Source organism: Varroa destructor, unplaced genomic scaffold (genome assembly GCF_002443255.2).
Source record: "Varroa destructor unplaced genomic scaffold, Vdes_3.0 BEIS01000004.1, whole genome shotgun sequence".
NCBI lineage: Eukaryota > Metazoa > Arthropoda > Arachnida > Mesostigmata > Varroidae > Varroa > Varroa destructor.
This window is the reverse complement of record NW_019211457.1, coordinates 37299126-37313818: the sequence shown is the minus strand read 5'-3', so window position 1 is coordinate 37313818 and position 14693 is coordinate 37299126. Positions and strand designations below refer to the sequence as shown.

The following is a 14693-nucleotide window of genomic DNA, read 5'->3' as shown; positions in this document are numbered from 1 at the left end:
TTATACGCTTTCCGTCAGCCCAGAAGGAAAAGCAGAATGCTTTACTTATTGGTTGGGCCTAGGGCACTATTATGTGAGACGCTAGAGCGGGTGAAATTGGCAGTCATTGAATTCCATAGCCTGTCCCGCGGCCGGCACCACCAGCAGTTGGCAAGACGGAAAAAAAGAACAAAAAAAGAACGAAGAGAGAACTCTGATCGATCCATAAATGTAATGGTATTAAAATCGCCGCATTTATTGTGGTGATGGTGGATAAGAAGTTATCGTTTCGCTGTAGGCCATTTCTGCCTGTGTCATTTGCTTGCTCAGGCCCCCCACTCACTCGCCGGCCTGCTAGTCAGTCAGCCAGCCAGCCGTCCAATTTCTACTAGTGCTTTCTCTGTTGCTTTTTCAACGATACCATAGCGCAAAATTTATTTAGCAAACAATACAATAACGACTTTGACTTCTTGGCCTCGCCGAGATTTCATCGCAGGCACCAGTGGCAATAGCAACGGGCACTATTCGAACGGTTTTTGTCGCCCTACCGCCACACTAAGGCTCTGGAGGGCCGAGACCAAAAACCCGCCACGAATTAATCTCCTTCCTTGGAACAACTAATAGTTACCAGCCGCTTTTTCGCCCTGTGTTTATTTCTCGATGACATGTGTGTTGGTCTGCCCATATGAAACCAAGTTAACGATATGATTATAGCAGATACTTCTACTGGCATTGTAGCTCTACCACTGTTCGGTAACTATTGCTGCCAGAAACCAATATAGTTCGTCAATCTAATATATACCATAGTACTCCATATTATATTGATGTTAACACAATCGGCTGAACATACGCGTTAGCGCTGCTGGTATACGATAACAGCGTACGCAAGTCTCCTTAATTTGCCCATATTAAAATAGATATAAGAGAAAACGAATCAGGTTTAGGGTATGGCTTTTTATAGAATCTCGCAAGCTGTAGCTTGCTGACAGATTTATGTAACGCTCTCCATTATTCAAAGAACGGTGGTTAGCAGAGGGCGCTTAAACACGAATTTCAACAAACAGAGTGACCGACTACGTGACGGCCAACGGCGGCGGTGGCGGCGACTACAGTGTTTTTGATCATTATTATTATTATCAGCTTCCCCAACAGTTTATGTCTAGAGCGAAATATTGCCTAGCCGGCCCCACCTTATGGAAATGTATCACCAAAGCCAAAAAGACGTTGTCATTACGGTTATTGTTTACAGACGAACGGATAACGACGCCCTAATAAAAAAAAAACGTCGAGTAAATACGCATAGCATAACTCTTGCATTTCGTTGGGGTTTTTTTTCCTATATTTACCATTCGTTCGAACGTTGTGTACGGTATGAGTGTGAACAAATCCAAATCAATTTATGCGTGCTATACCATTGTGCAATACGGAAAAAGCACAGCAGACAATTCTGTGACCTGTACGATATGTTGTTCTCGTAATGATGCTACGTCATTGTATAAAGTTTACGTTGTTTATCGCTTAAGCAGCCAGCCTGGTCAGGGACACAAACGGCGCGTCGATGAAAATAAGCCGCGACGGTGACTACCTATTACTAAGCCGCCACATATCGACACATAATAATAATGTAGTCAAAAACTGCGGTTCGCTACTCCATTCATCTTTTTATGCCGCAGGACCCATACCTGATTTTCCTGTCCAAGCTCAGACATCAAAATGGCCTAATTGCGTGACAACAACAGCAGCAGCAGCAGCAACAATAACGAGAAAATCCGTGAAGGAAACTGAATCATATTGCTGTAGGTCCTCCAGCGAAACTCAAAGCCTGCCACTTGAGCCACTTGAGGTAGAAGGAAAGAAGATCCACCCAAAGATGATCGTCCTCTTTCATCCCTTTGCATCCCTCCTACCCTCTTTTGTTGCTGCGATATCAGATCGGAGCTTGGCAGACCTTTGCTATTCGCTTGTTTCGGCCTTTACAATAAATCGCCAATAAGTGACATTAGCAATGAGTGCCTTCGTTGACAACAGTGCATGGCTCGACCCGCCGTCTAAGATTTGATAAAAAAGAAGAAAAGTCCAATAACATTTGTTTAAGTCTTCAGAGGAATTCGACTGACGAAAGGAACCAACTCTGAACGCGGCGCAGAGAACTGTGACTGCAGTAAATAGATTGCTTTTAACTCTGTTTAGTTCGTCGCTATCTTCTCGTTATAACTCTCTTCAAATTACTAAATTCGGGCGACGGCGCCAACGTTGCACCGTCCGCGTTTTAGGTCAAGCCGAAATTAAACTGTCCATACAATAATTCATTGTATTTAATACTTGACTATTTATATTTAAGCCGTAAGCTGCTGAAGCGTGCCGCATTGCAGCATGACAGTTCGGTGCCTTTTGCTATACTAAAAGTCGATGTAAAGGTGATTTCTACGTTGTATTAAGTTCAGATTCCATCCACACGGTTCACCCACAGTTGTCCACAAACATGCTAGATCCATGATGGACGACTCGCTTCCCAGACAGAACCGATGTTTCGCATTTCTGGCTGATGAGAAGGTACCATTGACGATATCGTACAATGGCGGCGTGATAGCCTCAAAGACGTCAAGTAAATATTAGATACATCAAATTGTCGTAATAGACGCGTTCAAAGAGCTGTTGAGAAAAAAACTGACCGTTTCAGGGATCGTGCCGTTATAATAAGCTAATTAACTAGGAACAGACTATGCTGTTTTTGATCCATTACTGAAACTAAGTGTCCAGTATAGTTTGCATACGTGTCTAGATCGAAAATTGCCCCGTATATAATAGTGCATCAGAGCTATCAGATACATAAAAGTGGAATATCTTGTTTGATTTGGTACTATAGCTAGTTACTTGCGAATTCTAGAGGTCGATAGGTAGCGTACACTTTGATAATGCCGTTTAGGTTGCGGGTCGTACTTCCATTGTCGATACAGCCGCGATTTTTCCTGAACCAACCTAAGCTGTGCGTCAAGAAGAGTAAGCGGTATATTGGATCGTCTATCTAAAAGCGTCTGTCGTACACCCATTAACGAACTACCAGTTCGCTCCTGTATCGTCGAGAGGTTTGCTTTCAGGCGCTCGCTAAAAACGCCAACTTCGATTATATATGTTGAAGAACAGAATAGGAGTTAAACAGCCGCCATTAACGACGGCCAGATCTGGCTTTACTGTATCCGTAAACCGAGATGCAACAAGATTGGCGCAACTTGTGGACGACTGCGCCAGCAGTGGTCCGCCGGTGGCAAAAAAAAAAGAAACAAACCGAATCTCGAGTGTTCCTCTTTTCAGTCGTGTCTTTTTCCTCTCTGACTTTCTTCGACTTCACCTTACCCTCACTCCGCAGCCGTCAACGATAACTTCTTTTCATTCTACGACGTTCAGGGTTTATAGTTCGGGAAGTCCAATGCAATCTTAATTCGGTTCAGGTGCGTTGATTTTTGAAGCTGTTATTTCAACGTTATTAATTCAGAGGCGATTTGCGGTACTTGAACCAGCGTTGTGCAGTGCCCCATCGGTTGGCGAGCGAAACTGCTGAGGTTCGTGTCCCCGCTTGACTCGTGTTTTATTTCTCGTGTATTATCGTGTATTATTATCTTCCTCGTTTGACATTCGCTGTGGCGGATGATGGACGCGCCGGTAGACGATTGTAAAGTGAACAAAGAGGAAGAGAGTGGGTGTTTCTGTTGTTTGAAAGAAATCGATAGGCTTAAAACCGCCGAAACGTCTAGTACCAGCGTCCTACCTACTACTTTAGACAAAGCCAATCATAACGACGAAATGGACGCCCACAACGATGACACGATTTTCTAGCAATGTTCAATTTAACAGTGATGATGTGAAGGACACACGGAACGCAAAAAGAAATGGCTGAAATCCTTGTAGTCAGGCCGATATGAGCTAGCTCTAGATAGAGACGATGATACGAAGCACGATTAACATACATGTGACACGGCGCGCAGTTAATGCGTCAGTGGATGAAGTAATAACACAAACTCTGATCGCAGCAAAGCAAAGAAGCAGTGCCTTCTAGTTATTGTTGGTAAAAGAGACATCTGCGACTACAAGGTGTAGTTTCTAAATCTTGTATTTTTCAATGCTTCTACCTGTTTTTGTTTCTGATCCAGGGCTGCAAATTCATAGATATAGTTCTCTATTTAGTTGAAAACATCCGCATATCACCGAAACGATACATTACCATTTTATCTTGTTCTCTTATTATAGTCCTGCTCCCACTGGCAGCGTTCAGAAGGCAATAGCTCAAGCGTAGTTGAAAAAATTTACAGACGACTCAATAGAAAAGGTGCACTGGCTTGTCCTTAGTTCGTAATAGACTTCTTTTACATAAACTCTTATTACTACATACTTATTAATGAATCAAACATCTTGATTGGGCTGTGAAGGCCATACTGGTGAGTGTGAGAATCATAACTGTAAAAATCAGCTTACGGTAGATAGCGAATTCGACACTATTAGTTAACAGTTAGGATTCTGAAGGGTCTACATAACATGCCTAATTCTCTAAACGAAAAGTTCGACTAAACGCGTGGGCCTGTTTGCCTATAGGCTCGACGTGAAAGTGAAGTGAGGACCCTTCGAGAACTCCTTGCTTGGTTAACTTGTATATAACTCTTAGCTAACCTAACTTGACTATCATCATCATCATCATCATACAAATATGTCAGTCTTTTAGCCATAAGCAAAAAGAAAAGAAGATAAAAATTCTATCGATTGATTCGGCCAAGTATCGCCGACACGTTTCCGTCATGAAGATGTTTCCTTTACCCGATCAACGACTAATACAGCTCAATTGAAACTGTCTGGGTCGAACATTCTATTCTACTCTGTCGTTCTGCATAGGTCGACGAAATACCTTCGTCTCTGCATATAGTTCATACCATTAATCAAGTACTAATTATAGACCACTCTCTATACGCTATTGTGGTTTGATTATGAATATTGATACACGAACATACTAACAGAGTAAACAGAGAGCAGCCGCAGTGGATCGACGCGATCTTTCAGTTCAGCTTGTAGTTGACTACCTTGTTGAACGTCAGCGTCCATCTGTATTTATAATAGAATAGAATACAGCTATGGTTACGACTTTTTCCTGCAGAGATGTTATGTTACCATAGTTCCTGCCGTTCAGTGGCTGTACAAGTCAGTCGGGACGTACATGGTTATCATCTTCGAATTATTATTCATTCTAGAATATCAGAAGTAGCGCATTATTATTCTGCCAATTTTTTTCACTACTATTCTGGATGCTATCGCAACTGCTGCCGTTTCTATCGATGCTGCGTTTCGAGTCAGGACACGCACGGACCGCATCGAAAATTGCGACTCCGACGACAGCGCCACAGGTGTCCGTACGTCCATTAGATCGCAGTAATAATAATAAGTAATCATTTATGTTACGTCCACCAGCAGCCACAGCATTAGCGACGACGCGAGGCCGATCGCGAACTTGGATGATGATGCCGCCGCCAGTAGTCGTCTTCGTCGTTGTTGTTATTATTATCATTGCAAAATAAAAACCTGCACATACACAGTGTTTTTTCCCTGACCGTGGTTCGACGATCGTCCACTGTATTGTCGTCTGCACGTTACGGAATAATACCGAAATGACACTCTCGACAAAGTGCTTTCTAGTTATTTTTACAGCTGTTATCCGAATCGTTAAGCATTAGTTCAAACGGGCTTATGAACCAGGATCATAACAATATACCATCCGATGGCCGCACGTTCATGCTACCATAATAACGGACTCTAAAGGGATCTATTCAGACTATATTTGCGCTGATCGCGCTGTTGCTGTAGTTATTGTACGACCCAAATCTCTTCAAAAGGTTCAATCTTCAAGCCTATTACATTACGGGGATTCGAAGTGCAGTCCTACGTATTATTGAATGCTCACCTAGCGATCTTCAGATCTCGAGAGCTCACACCCATTGTAGGTAGATCAGTAAAGATAACAAAACATTACTTCGGATTCTCTAGATAACGAAGCAAAATGTCGCTTAGTTGTCTATTTATTAAGGAATAAAACCAAGCAAATAGGCGTGAGTTTGTAACGATGATGTGGGAAATGGAATTATGGATTCATGCGTTACTGTCGTTTGCTTCCTGCAAGCAGCATTTATTCTTCCTGCTTAACAAAGCGTGCCGTTACGACGGTTGAAGACAATTCTGGCTGCAGTAAGCGGTCAACGACCACTGTTCGAGACAGGGGCGAAAGGATAATTCGAGTTTCTAAGCTTCGCGACGATCTTAACTTTCATTCGAGCCCTGCTCAACCAATAAAAAAGACATTTCTATCATTCTATTTGCCGCCAGAACGCTTTTACCCTGCATTGCATTCATTTTACGAAGTACTCTATGCTACACAATCATAGAACAGCTAGATTCGTATTTAACGAGCCTCTTACTTTGGCCACTTAGCCATCTTTAGTAGGCGTTCAGGCAGACGGCCACAATAATAAATAAAAATCTGTAATAGTCCCTAACCCTTTTTGCCGAGACGGTGAACGCATACTATACGTCCCTCATTTAAGTTTGGTAGAATAACGTAATGAGGAATACGTAAGCACAATCGAACTGTGTCTTCAGAGCAAAATACATTTGCATAAGGTCTTCCTACGGCGTAGCTTTTTCGGTAGGCAAAAGTGCACGTTGAACTTAATATTGTGCCACTGTTGATTCCGCTTGGAGGTCCTTTATGTTGCCATTTTGTCCAAAAACATAACAGTCGGCGGCTGCTGATATGACAGACAATCTGAAACATTATGATAGGTCCGAAATAGGTTATTTTCATTTACTAAACTGTGCTTACCTACCTACCTGCTCGTATTCATGTGCGCTTTGTCTATCTAGTCATAATGTCATATGGCAATGTCTCTGAAGCTGCTATTGCTAGTTATGTGAAGCTTCTACGACGGCTTGAAAATTCACGCGACTCTAATCCGATTAATAACGTGTGGCACGATGTCAAGGAATGGGTCAGGGTCGGACAACGGATCGCGAACACCTCATAATTGAAGAAGATAACAGTGCTCCGATTATAGTCCGAGAACTTGGCAGTACAGAGATATTACCAAAGTGTATTCAGAGTATGCTGAACCGAGCTGCAGCAGTGATCACAGCCAGAAGGTGGAGGACCGAACTCTAGCCTCAGTAACAGCTCTTCCGTTCAGCACAATTTAGAGATGCTCCTTTAGCGAACGTGTCATCACCTATGTTATCGTTCGAAGGAAAGAAGAGAGAAGCTCGCTCATAGAAAATTGTTTGGGTTGCGAGTGATTTTTAATCGAACTCGACAACACGTAGAATTTCTATGTTGCCTCAGTTGCTAGCTGGCCGATGATTGTTTACCTGTCAGAAAATCTAGTTTCATCGAGGGTAGAGGAGCATTGTTTCTAGTGCAATTCAATAGCCGTTTTGAAGCGGTAATCTTTGATAGTGCAATAGTCCACTGATATCAGTAGAAAATTTGTAGAGTTATATACTTAGGACGAAAGCTCGAATGGATGGCCTAAAAAGGTTTTCTAAATTACTAATACATTTGAAGGCTAGCATCTGTCTGTACGTTCCTTTATTGCGTAGTCAATGAGAAATAATCGTTAATAGTCTTCCGAACGACTTTTTCCATTTGTTCTACGATAATGCTTCTAGCTCTCACCTGCTGATCCCCTTCGAGTCAAATGGGCAACTCGTCACGGCTGTCGTTCTGAGATCGTGTCAGGTTGAATCATACAGGACAGATTGCAGCGACATTTGCTCACAATTGAACCCGCAGCCTCTAAGAGTTAACGCTACGGCCATCAGCACCGCTTCTATCGTGTCGCGATTTTTTGCAGACGACGCAAGATTCGGCCCCTATCAAATGTTACAAACCAAACGGAACGCTATCAAGGACCGTAGACGTCTGTGTCTCACCTGTTCTGTCGATATATCTAAGCGACAAGACGAAAAAGCCTGATGAAAAAAGACAATAGGTGCAGATTTACCTTTGCAGTAACTCGGTAGAAGCTTACTTATTGAGTACAACTGAAAGGCCGATAAATGTAGCTCGTATGTATTATACAGGCCAAGAAGTTGTATTTTGGACGCGATGCGCCCCTAATAGTGGCTAAAAATTTAACGACCAAACGAGAGGGCCCATAGTATAGAGAAGGTTTCCGCTACTGCAGACTGAAGCATGATCCCTAATAAAATGTAACAAATTGCGCGAATTGGTCATTACACGTATATGAGACCAGATCCTCTGATATGGATGCGTTCGATTGGAGCTCGACCTGCAGTACGAGACGAAAATCGTTCGTAGCCTCAACTTCCACTGAAAAATCTTCAAGTGCATGTTCAGGAATTCTCGTATCCGGTGTGGCTATATCTCTTATGAAAAACTCCCCCTTTTTAGATAATCCTATCGATGCCACAGTAAAAATAAAATAAATAAGGATCAATAAATTCTGATCGCGCAACGATGACCGACATTCTGATCAGATTAAACTAAAATAATGATATGTGCGAATGGCTTAAATGAATCTTATCATATTCAACATGATGAATATCATCTTCACAAAGCCACATCTTCTCAGAACGATATTAGGCTCTTTATTTCTTGTCGCTTATATCCAACAACCGATTCGATTTTGTGTACCGTTCATCTTAATTAAATCCCAGCTAGGAAAGATACTGTCAAAAGGCTTTTGCCCATTTTGTAATTGTGTGGAATGTCACCTAAAATGAAAGGTCTGGACACCGCGTAAACTAAATAAGAGACACATAATACGCAGCGAGAACTGTGACGGGAAAAAAAAACTAGAAGTAGTATCTCTACAGCAATAACAAGTGTTTAATTTTGCTTAATGCTATGAGGTGTTGTCTTTTGTATCTTTATCTTACATAATGAAAAACACCTAGTATTATTCGTTCCAGTGACTCGGATAGGTGAGGTGCAGGATGAGGTAGCCTTCATGCGAGACGTCGCTATAGAGCAAGCGTCTCTTCCAGCTTCTTCATGCGAACGGGTCGATGATTTCCATTTGGTGCGATTGGAAAGGTCGTCTACGCTACAGAGTGCTCCAGACGAATAGAATCAACACCGATGTCTAGCGAATGCGGCTATCCGCCGGGAAATACCCGAAATACAAGACCAAGTCTTCAGTTTGCACGAGATCGCCACGTCACACATTGCAAGCGTGCTCAAGCTGTCCTCGAAAAACTTCAACGGGAGTTGTACTTGCATCAGAATTTCTAGACTTTGTCTCGGGCTATTTCCAGACCTTCTCGGATCATAGACAAAAAGAATTAATAAGAGCATATGTGAAACTGAAGGGGTTCTCATTGATTGGCTTTACGGGCTCAATAACGCCGGGAGCTAGTCATTTCCACTAGGAATACATCATAAGTTAGTTTGCAGCTGGAGTTAACGTCACACTCGCCATAGGTTACTTGCTCTTCTCGCAGGCGATCAGCAGATGGAGATGCGTAACATTGATATATGTGTAACGCTAACTCCACAATCAACTAGCTCTCTCATAGTTTTCTCATCAGTTTGATTGTAGACATTGTTCTAACGTGCGCGTCAGATCGAACAGAGAACGGGAAAATTCATCATGTTGATCATCGATCAAGATGGATAGATGGAAATATAGATGGTGACAAGGACGATGCCGATGAAACGCTCCATGCCGTGTATTACTGACATTATTTAGCGAACAGCACCGTGCCGGCCATGGTCAACCCATCACAGGATGAATATTCCAGTCTCTTCGATAATCAAAGTTAATTTTTTTCTTTTTACGCCTCGCCCCACCGGTTTTCTGCCCTTTTTTACCAGATTGGTTGTCTTGCACAGCTACTCGATGCTGTAACAAAGACAGAAAAAAAAAGATGCTGCCATAGTAATTTAAACACTACGTATCGTCTTTGGGTCGGTCGCCTATCGCCTGAACCAGATTCGTCCAATGTCCATGAATGTAGCGCAGGGACACAACATGATAGTCGTCGTCGTCGTCGTCGACGACAACAACAACAACAGTTATTGCCAGTTGTCAGTGAAGTGGGGTCTCTTCATTCCTTGACAACGCCAGGACTTCGCAGGCTGACGAACTCGGTGCCGCTACAGGACGAATATGGTCGGCCGGTCGTCGATCGATAGGTATACACTTCGCCGCTGGTTCCTAATGGGTCAGTTCTTGGGTAGAATCGCATCGATTAGTCCCGAAATCGAAGTCAGCTATTAGAAACAGCAGTGAAAATAGCGTAATTGGCTGCAGCGGCGGTAACGGCAATGGCGGTGGCGGCGGCGTCAATGTGAAACAAGGAATGGCAAAAACACAGTGCCAAAGTATCAGCAACAACCAGTGAATGAAAGAGGTTGGATAATGCCGTACAGGCCCGCAAGGACCGATAACAGAAACGATAACACCGAGCTAAAAATAACAGTAAGAACAGCATCAATGAAGTTAACGACTAGGATCACAAAATACGGTATCGAATATGATCCGCATATTCGTATCTTCACTGCGTATCGATTTGGACGATAGAAGAGAACAACGGCCTGATAGAAAGCGGAAACGCGAAACAAGCAGGCCCATCTAATACGCTCATTACTCATTCAATCGTTAAAATAATAACATATTTCAAACGTGCTTAGCACTCTTCGGAGGGTACCGGCTCCGCGTCAAAATCCGCGGAATGCTTCCCAAAAGGCGATGCCTTATTGACTGGATGATAATAATAATAATAATTCAATTATTGATTCTGTAACGTATAACAATTTATTTTAACCCACACGAGTTGACGGATATCGTTCATATTTGTTGTCCTCCCTCGCATTAAACAGCTAGAAGTGTGCTTCAAAGATTGTTAGAATGTATGGATTTTTGTAGGATATGCTCGAAGACTGTCGCTGCGCGCTATATGGGAGCGTCGTGCGGAACTCTGCTGACTGCACATAGGACCCAAGCCGGTACCAGAGTTCGTGCTGTAGTAGAACGCAATAAGAAAAAAAAGGTGGCCATTTGTATCGCATAGAAGCAAGGGAAGTTCGTGATTAATTCGAAGCTGCTAGACAATGTACGATCTTGTATCGGGTCTGACGAATCGATCTTTTCTACACCTTTTTTTCTGATTCCTGTTGTTTGTCTTGCTTGTTTGCCTGCCTTTGGAAGCAGGCGCTCGCCTGCGTGAGCCCTGCTGCTGCTGCTGCTGCTGCTGCTGCTGCTGCTTCTGCTGCTGCTGCTGCTGCTTCTGCTGCTGCTGCTGCTGCTGCTGCTGCTGCTGTAGTTTTCGTCGCAACTGCAGTAACTGCTAGACGAACGGGGGATCGGGCGGTACCTGCTATCCAGCTCGATCATGTCGATCCCAATATAATCTTCTCTGCAACGCAGTACTTACCAACATACGCAGTTGTCACTAAGACGGCTACTAAATCTACTAATACAACCGGGGCTATCGCTCTGCTATGAGAGCCACACAAGAACTATCCGTCGACCCATCATAGTTACATCATCAAAAAAAAGTTACAATCCGTCTTATTATTTATTTTATTACGGTCATTGAGGGTAGAGCCGATGCCGTTCATCGTATCGTGGCGCATTATTCGTATGATAATAATCACAGCCAGGATAATTCTACGGGATTTGCGGTACAGATAAGGGCAGAAGAGACGGTGCCTGTCGTTTACCATGTCGACAACCAGACTACGTCACCGAACAGCCACTGACTTTAAAATAGTCCTACAATAAAACGATCAACTAGGTGGTCCAGTGTGAAGGCTTGTATACAATGTATGCACTGTTATTTTCGCGAATCTGGTACGCACTCAATTGCTTATTACAAATCTAGTAAAGTGTTGAAGCTCTAAGGTGAAGGCTTGAAGACAGCTTTGCATCACTGGGGTTAGTGCAACCCGTATTACTTTATGATATGTAACGACTTTTTCAAGCACGTATCTTCCTTTTGCGAAAGGGTACGTCTATTTAGTCGTTACGAGATTTTAACACGAGCTATCCTTGTAATTCCTACACAATCTAGAAGAGTACGTTCATCACTCTGATTTTGAACCTGATCAAAATGGTTAACTTTTAATAAAAATTCAACATATTAGGTACGGCCGGCCCGCTTCAGGATAGTAAGTGTACTGGGATGTATCGAACTCTCAGGAGTAGCGAAGAAAAATTGTGTAGCAGCTGGTTTGGTTGTCTTTGTAGTGTTAATTTCAAGATCAGGGTTCAATGGGCACACTCACTGGAAAATAAAACACACACGCACGAAATGAGTGGATTAATGAAACGTCGTATAGGTTATAGTTACTTTAGTTATACCACTGAGATTGATCGTAGGGCTATTCTGACTGCGGGTAATGGGTTACACGACCATGTGTGGGACAAAAGCGGAACATGATAGGAGGAGCATGGCTAAGCATGGCCAGGGCTCAACACTGGTCATGTAAAGCGCAGAACATGTCATTAACTTTCACAGAGAAACATTTCGTTTGTCTCTCATTCAAAAAGCATCGCCGCATCGGTGAATGAAAATTTGCCCGGACAGCGTACGCTGAGTATGTACGTTGGAGTAGTATCATAACTCGGCGGGATTAAAGCGCGGTATGGGATTACTTGACATGTTCTTGTGATAAATCCCATTTGATTTCTATGTGTTCAACATGCACACGATTGCAAAGACTAAATCGTTGCATGCGTTGAGCGATACGAGCGTCTGGCCGAATGGTTCGCCCGAATCGTCTGCTATATCTAGTCAAAATGTATAAACAACACATTTTTTTTGTTGTCGCAGAGGGATCTCGCAGTGGCATGGGTTTGCAGGACGAGGAGCAGGCCGAATAAAATGCATGGGCAAAAGGCCAAACTCGGCACGATAAACGCGGCCGACAACGCGTACTAGCGTTCCGTCCAAATCGAAAAGCAGGAACGTGTTGTAACTAATTTTAGCGGGCAAACCCTTTTTCTGATGGCCCACTCAAAACAAAAGAAAGTTACTTTAAACCGATTTAAAGCGCTCGAAAAGCGGCTGGCTGGCTGGCTGGCTCGAAGGCGACGTTGCGTTAAACCGGCACGCTCCTTCTGTAACTAAGTAATGAAATGGGAACTGTCGCACCGTGTCCATTCGCTTATCGACAGAGACGATAGAATGTATCAAACTTGAGAACAAGTTGATATGGTTGCGTTTCTCGGCAAAGTAATCTGTACTACGGAGACGAAGTCATAAAGCCCTTCAGATGGTGTTGAGCCACTTCCTCGTAAACGGACAGACTGGAATGATACTTAATTTGTCAATGCGACATTTAACTATGTTGTTCTTAGACTTTTTCCGTTTTTTTTTTTAAATCCACCCTAATCGTTTTTGCCATTTATTATTTGGCTTACTTTATCTTCAAATAATTTCACAGAATCGGGCAGCGATTTTAGTTGACGCGCACTTTAAATAGACTTACCGCACCTTTACTTCTGTTCTTTGCGCTGCGTGGTGCCCACCCGCGTTCGATTTTCAGATATAACGTAGGTTGTGCTTGTTTGTGGCGTGGCCCACCCTATTTTTCCTCTAATTTAATCGTCGCGATCGGTTAAAACAATAGCGTAACCTCGCTTCATTCTCATACAGTTCACTCCTGTTGTCTTGCCTCTGAATGGCTGCCGTTGAATATTACTTCGAATGCTATAATAGTTCGTATCAGCTGATGTAACTATGTTTGTCTGCGAACAAGGTTCTGTACTCAAGTTAAAACCACCAAGCTGATCGAAGAGACATGCTAGTGTCGCTTTAGGGGTGCTTTCCACTCAGACTGTTTCAGCTGTCTCGGATAAGTTTTGGTCACTTGTAGTATATTGCGATTGCAGAGTGATGTGTCCTGTAGAGGTGGCCTTCTTTGACGCTTCATTGATATTGGTGACACCCTTGTGACTACATGCGAATATATCTTGCGTGTATAAAGTGCAACTTAATTTCCAACATGCAGATGTGGTCGTCAGAACGGATTAGCAGGCATTATAATAAGAAAAATGGGCAAAAAGAATTTCAGTAGCATTTTTGTGAACGATAGTGTGAAGGTGAAGAAAAAAATGACGAAAAGGATAATGGGTACCCTAATTAATTTCAACAAGACCGTTCAGAAGGTCTTATCGCTAGCACTATTCAATGCACGATGAGGCATCATAATATCGACTGCGAGCTTCGAGGTCAGTTTGTAGAAAAAAAAAACCCATACATTAGAGGTCAAGTGAAAGCAGATGCCCGAGTATACATTCCTGGTGCCGGCTAAACAAAGAAAAAAAAAAAAAAAAGAAAAAAGTTACTAATATCATTCATTTTTTCGTCGATTATCTTGCTCATTCTAGCTTTGCTTTTTCTTTTATATATTTAAAATAATAACAACAACTATAAAGAAAAGTAGCGAAAAAGAAGAAGAGACGATTGTAGGAACTGGTCAACTAGAATGAATGACAGGTAACGAACCGATGCTACTGCTGATAATAATAATTATTATTATCATTATTGACGGCGCATCGGGATGACAATATGGATTATTTCAATTGTGTTTTAGAGTGCAATGATTAGTGCGTTGAACTGAAGGACTGGGATTGGCTCCTATCTGCCGTTCGATTTTTACCCTATAGATGGAATGAAACTGACGGACAAACAATGGCGACAATCGGGTGCAGAAT

General features: G+C 42.7%; 2 protein-coding genes across 21 annotated transcripts in view; one reads left to right on the top strand and one right to left on the bottom strand.

The window, feature by feature from the left end:
- The window catches only part of LOC111249118 (uncharacterized), a 200731-nt gene that overhangs the window by 1583 nt on the left and 184455 nt on the right, over positions 1–14693 (top strand). The window lies entirely within an intron of this gene.
- The window catches only part of LOC147756153 (uncharacterized), a 101247-nt gene that overhangs the window by 9251 nt on the left and 77303 nt on the right, over positions 1–14693 (bottom strand). For 10 of the 19 annotated variants that reach the window (XR_015327382.1, XR_015327383.1, XR_015327381.1 and 7 more), the window contains 2 exons: positions 7682–7878; positions 5990–6778 (listed from right to left, as the gene is read on the bottom strand). Coding sequence is in view for 4 of the 19 variants with exons in the window: in XM_086988499.1 (XP_086844625.1) it covers positions 6281–6291; positions 6511–6778 (279 nt within the window). In the remaining 15 variants the exon portion in view is untranslated. Of the gene's footprint in view, positions 1–5989; positions 6779–7681; positions 7879–8419; positions 12259–14693 lie in introns of those variants that run through there. The other 9 variants (XR_015327388.1, XR_015327387.1, XR_015327390.1 and 6 more) reach the window with 4 other exon arrangements.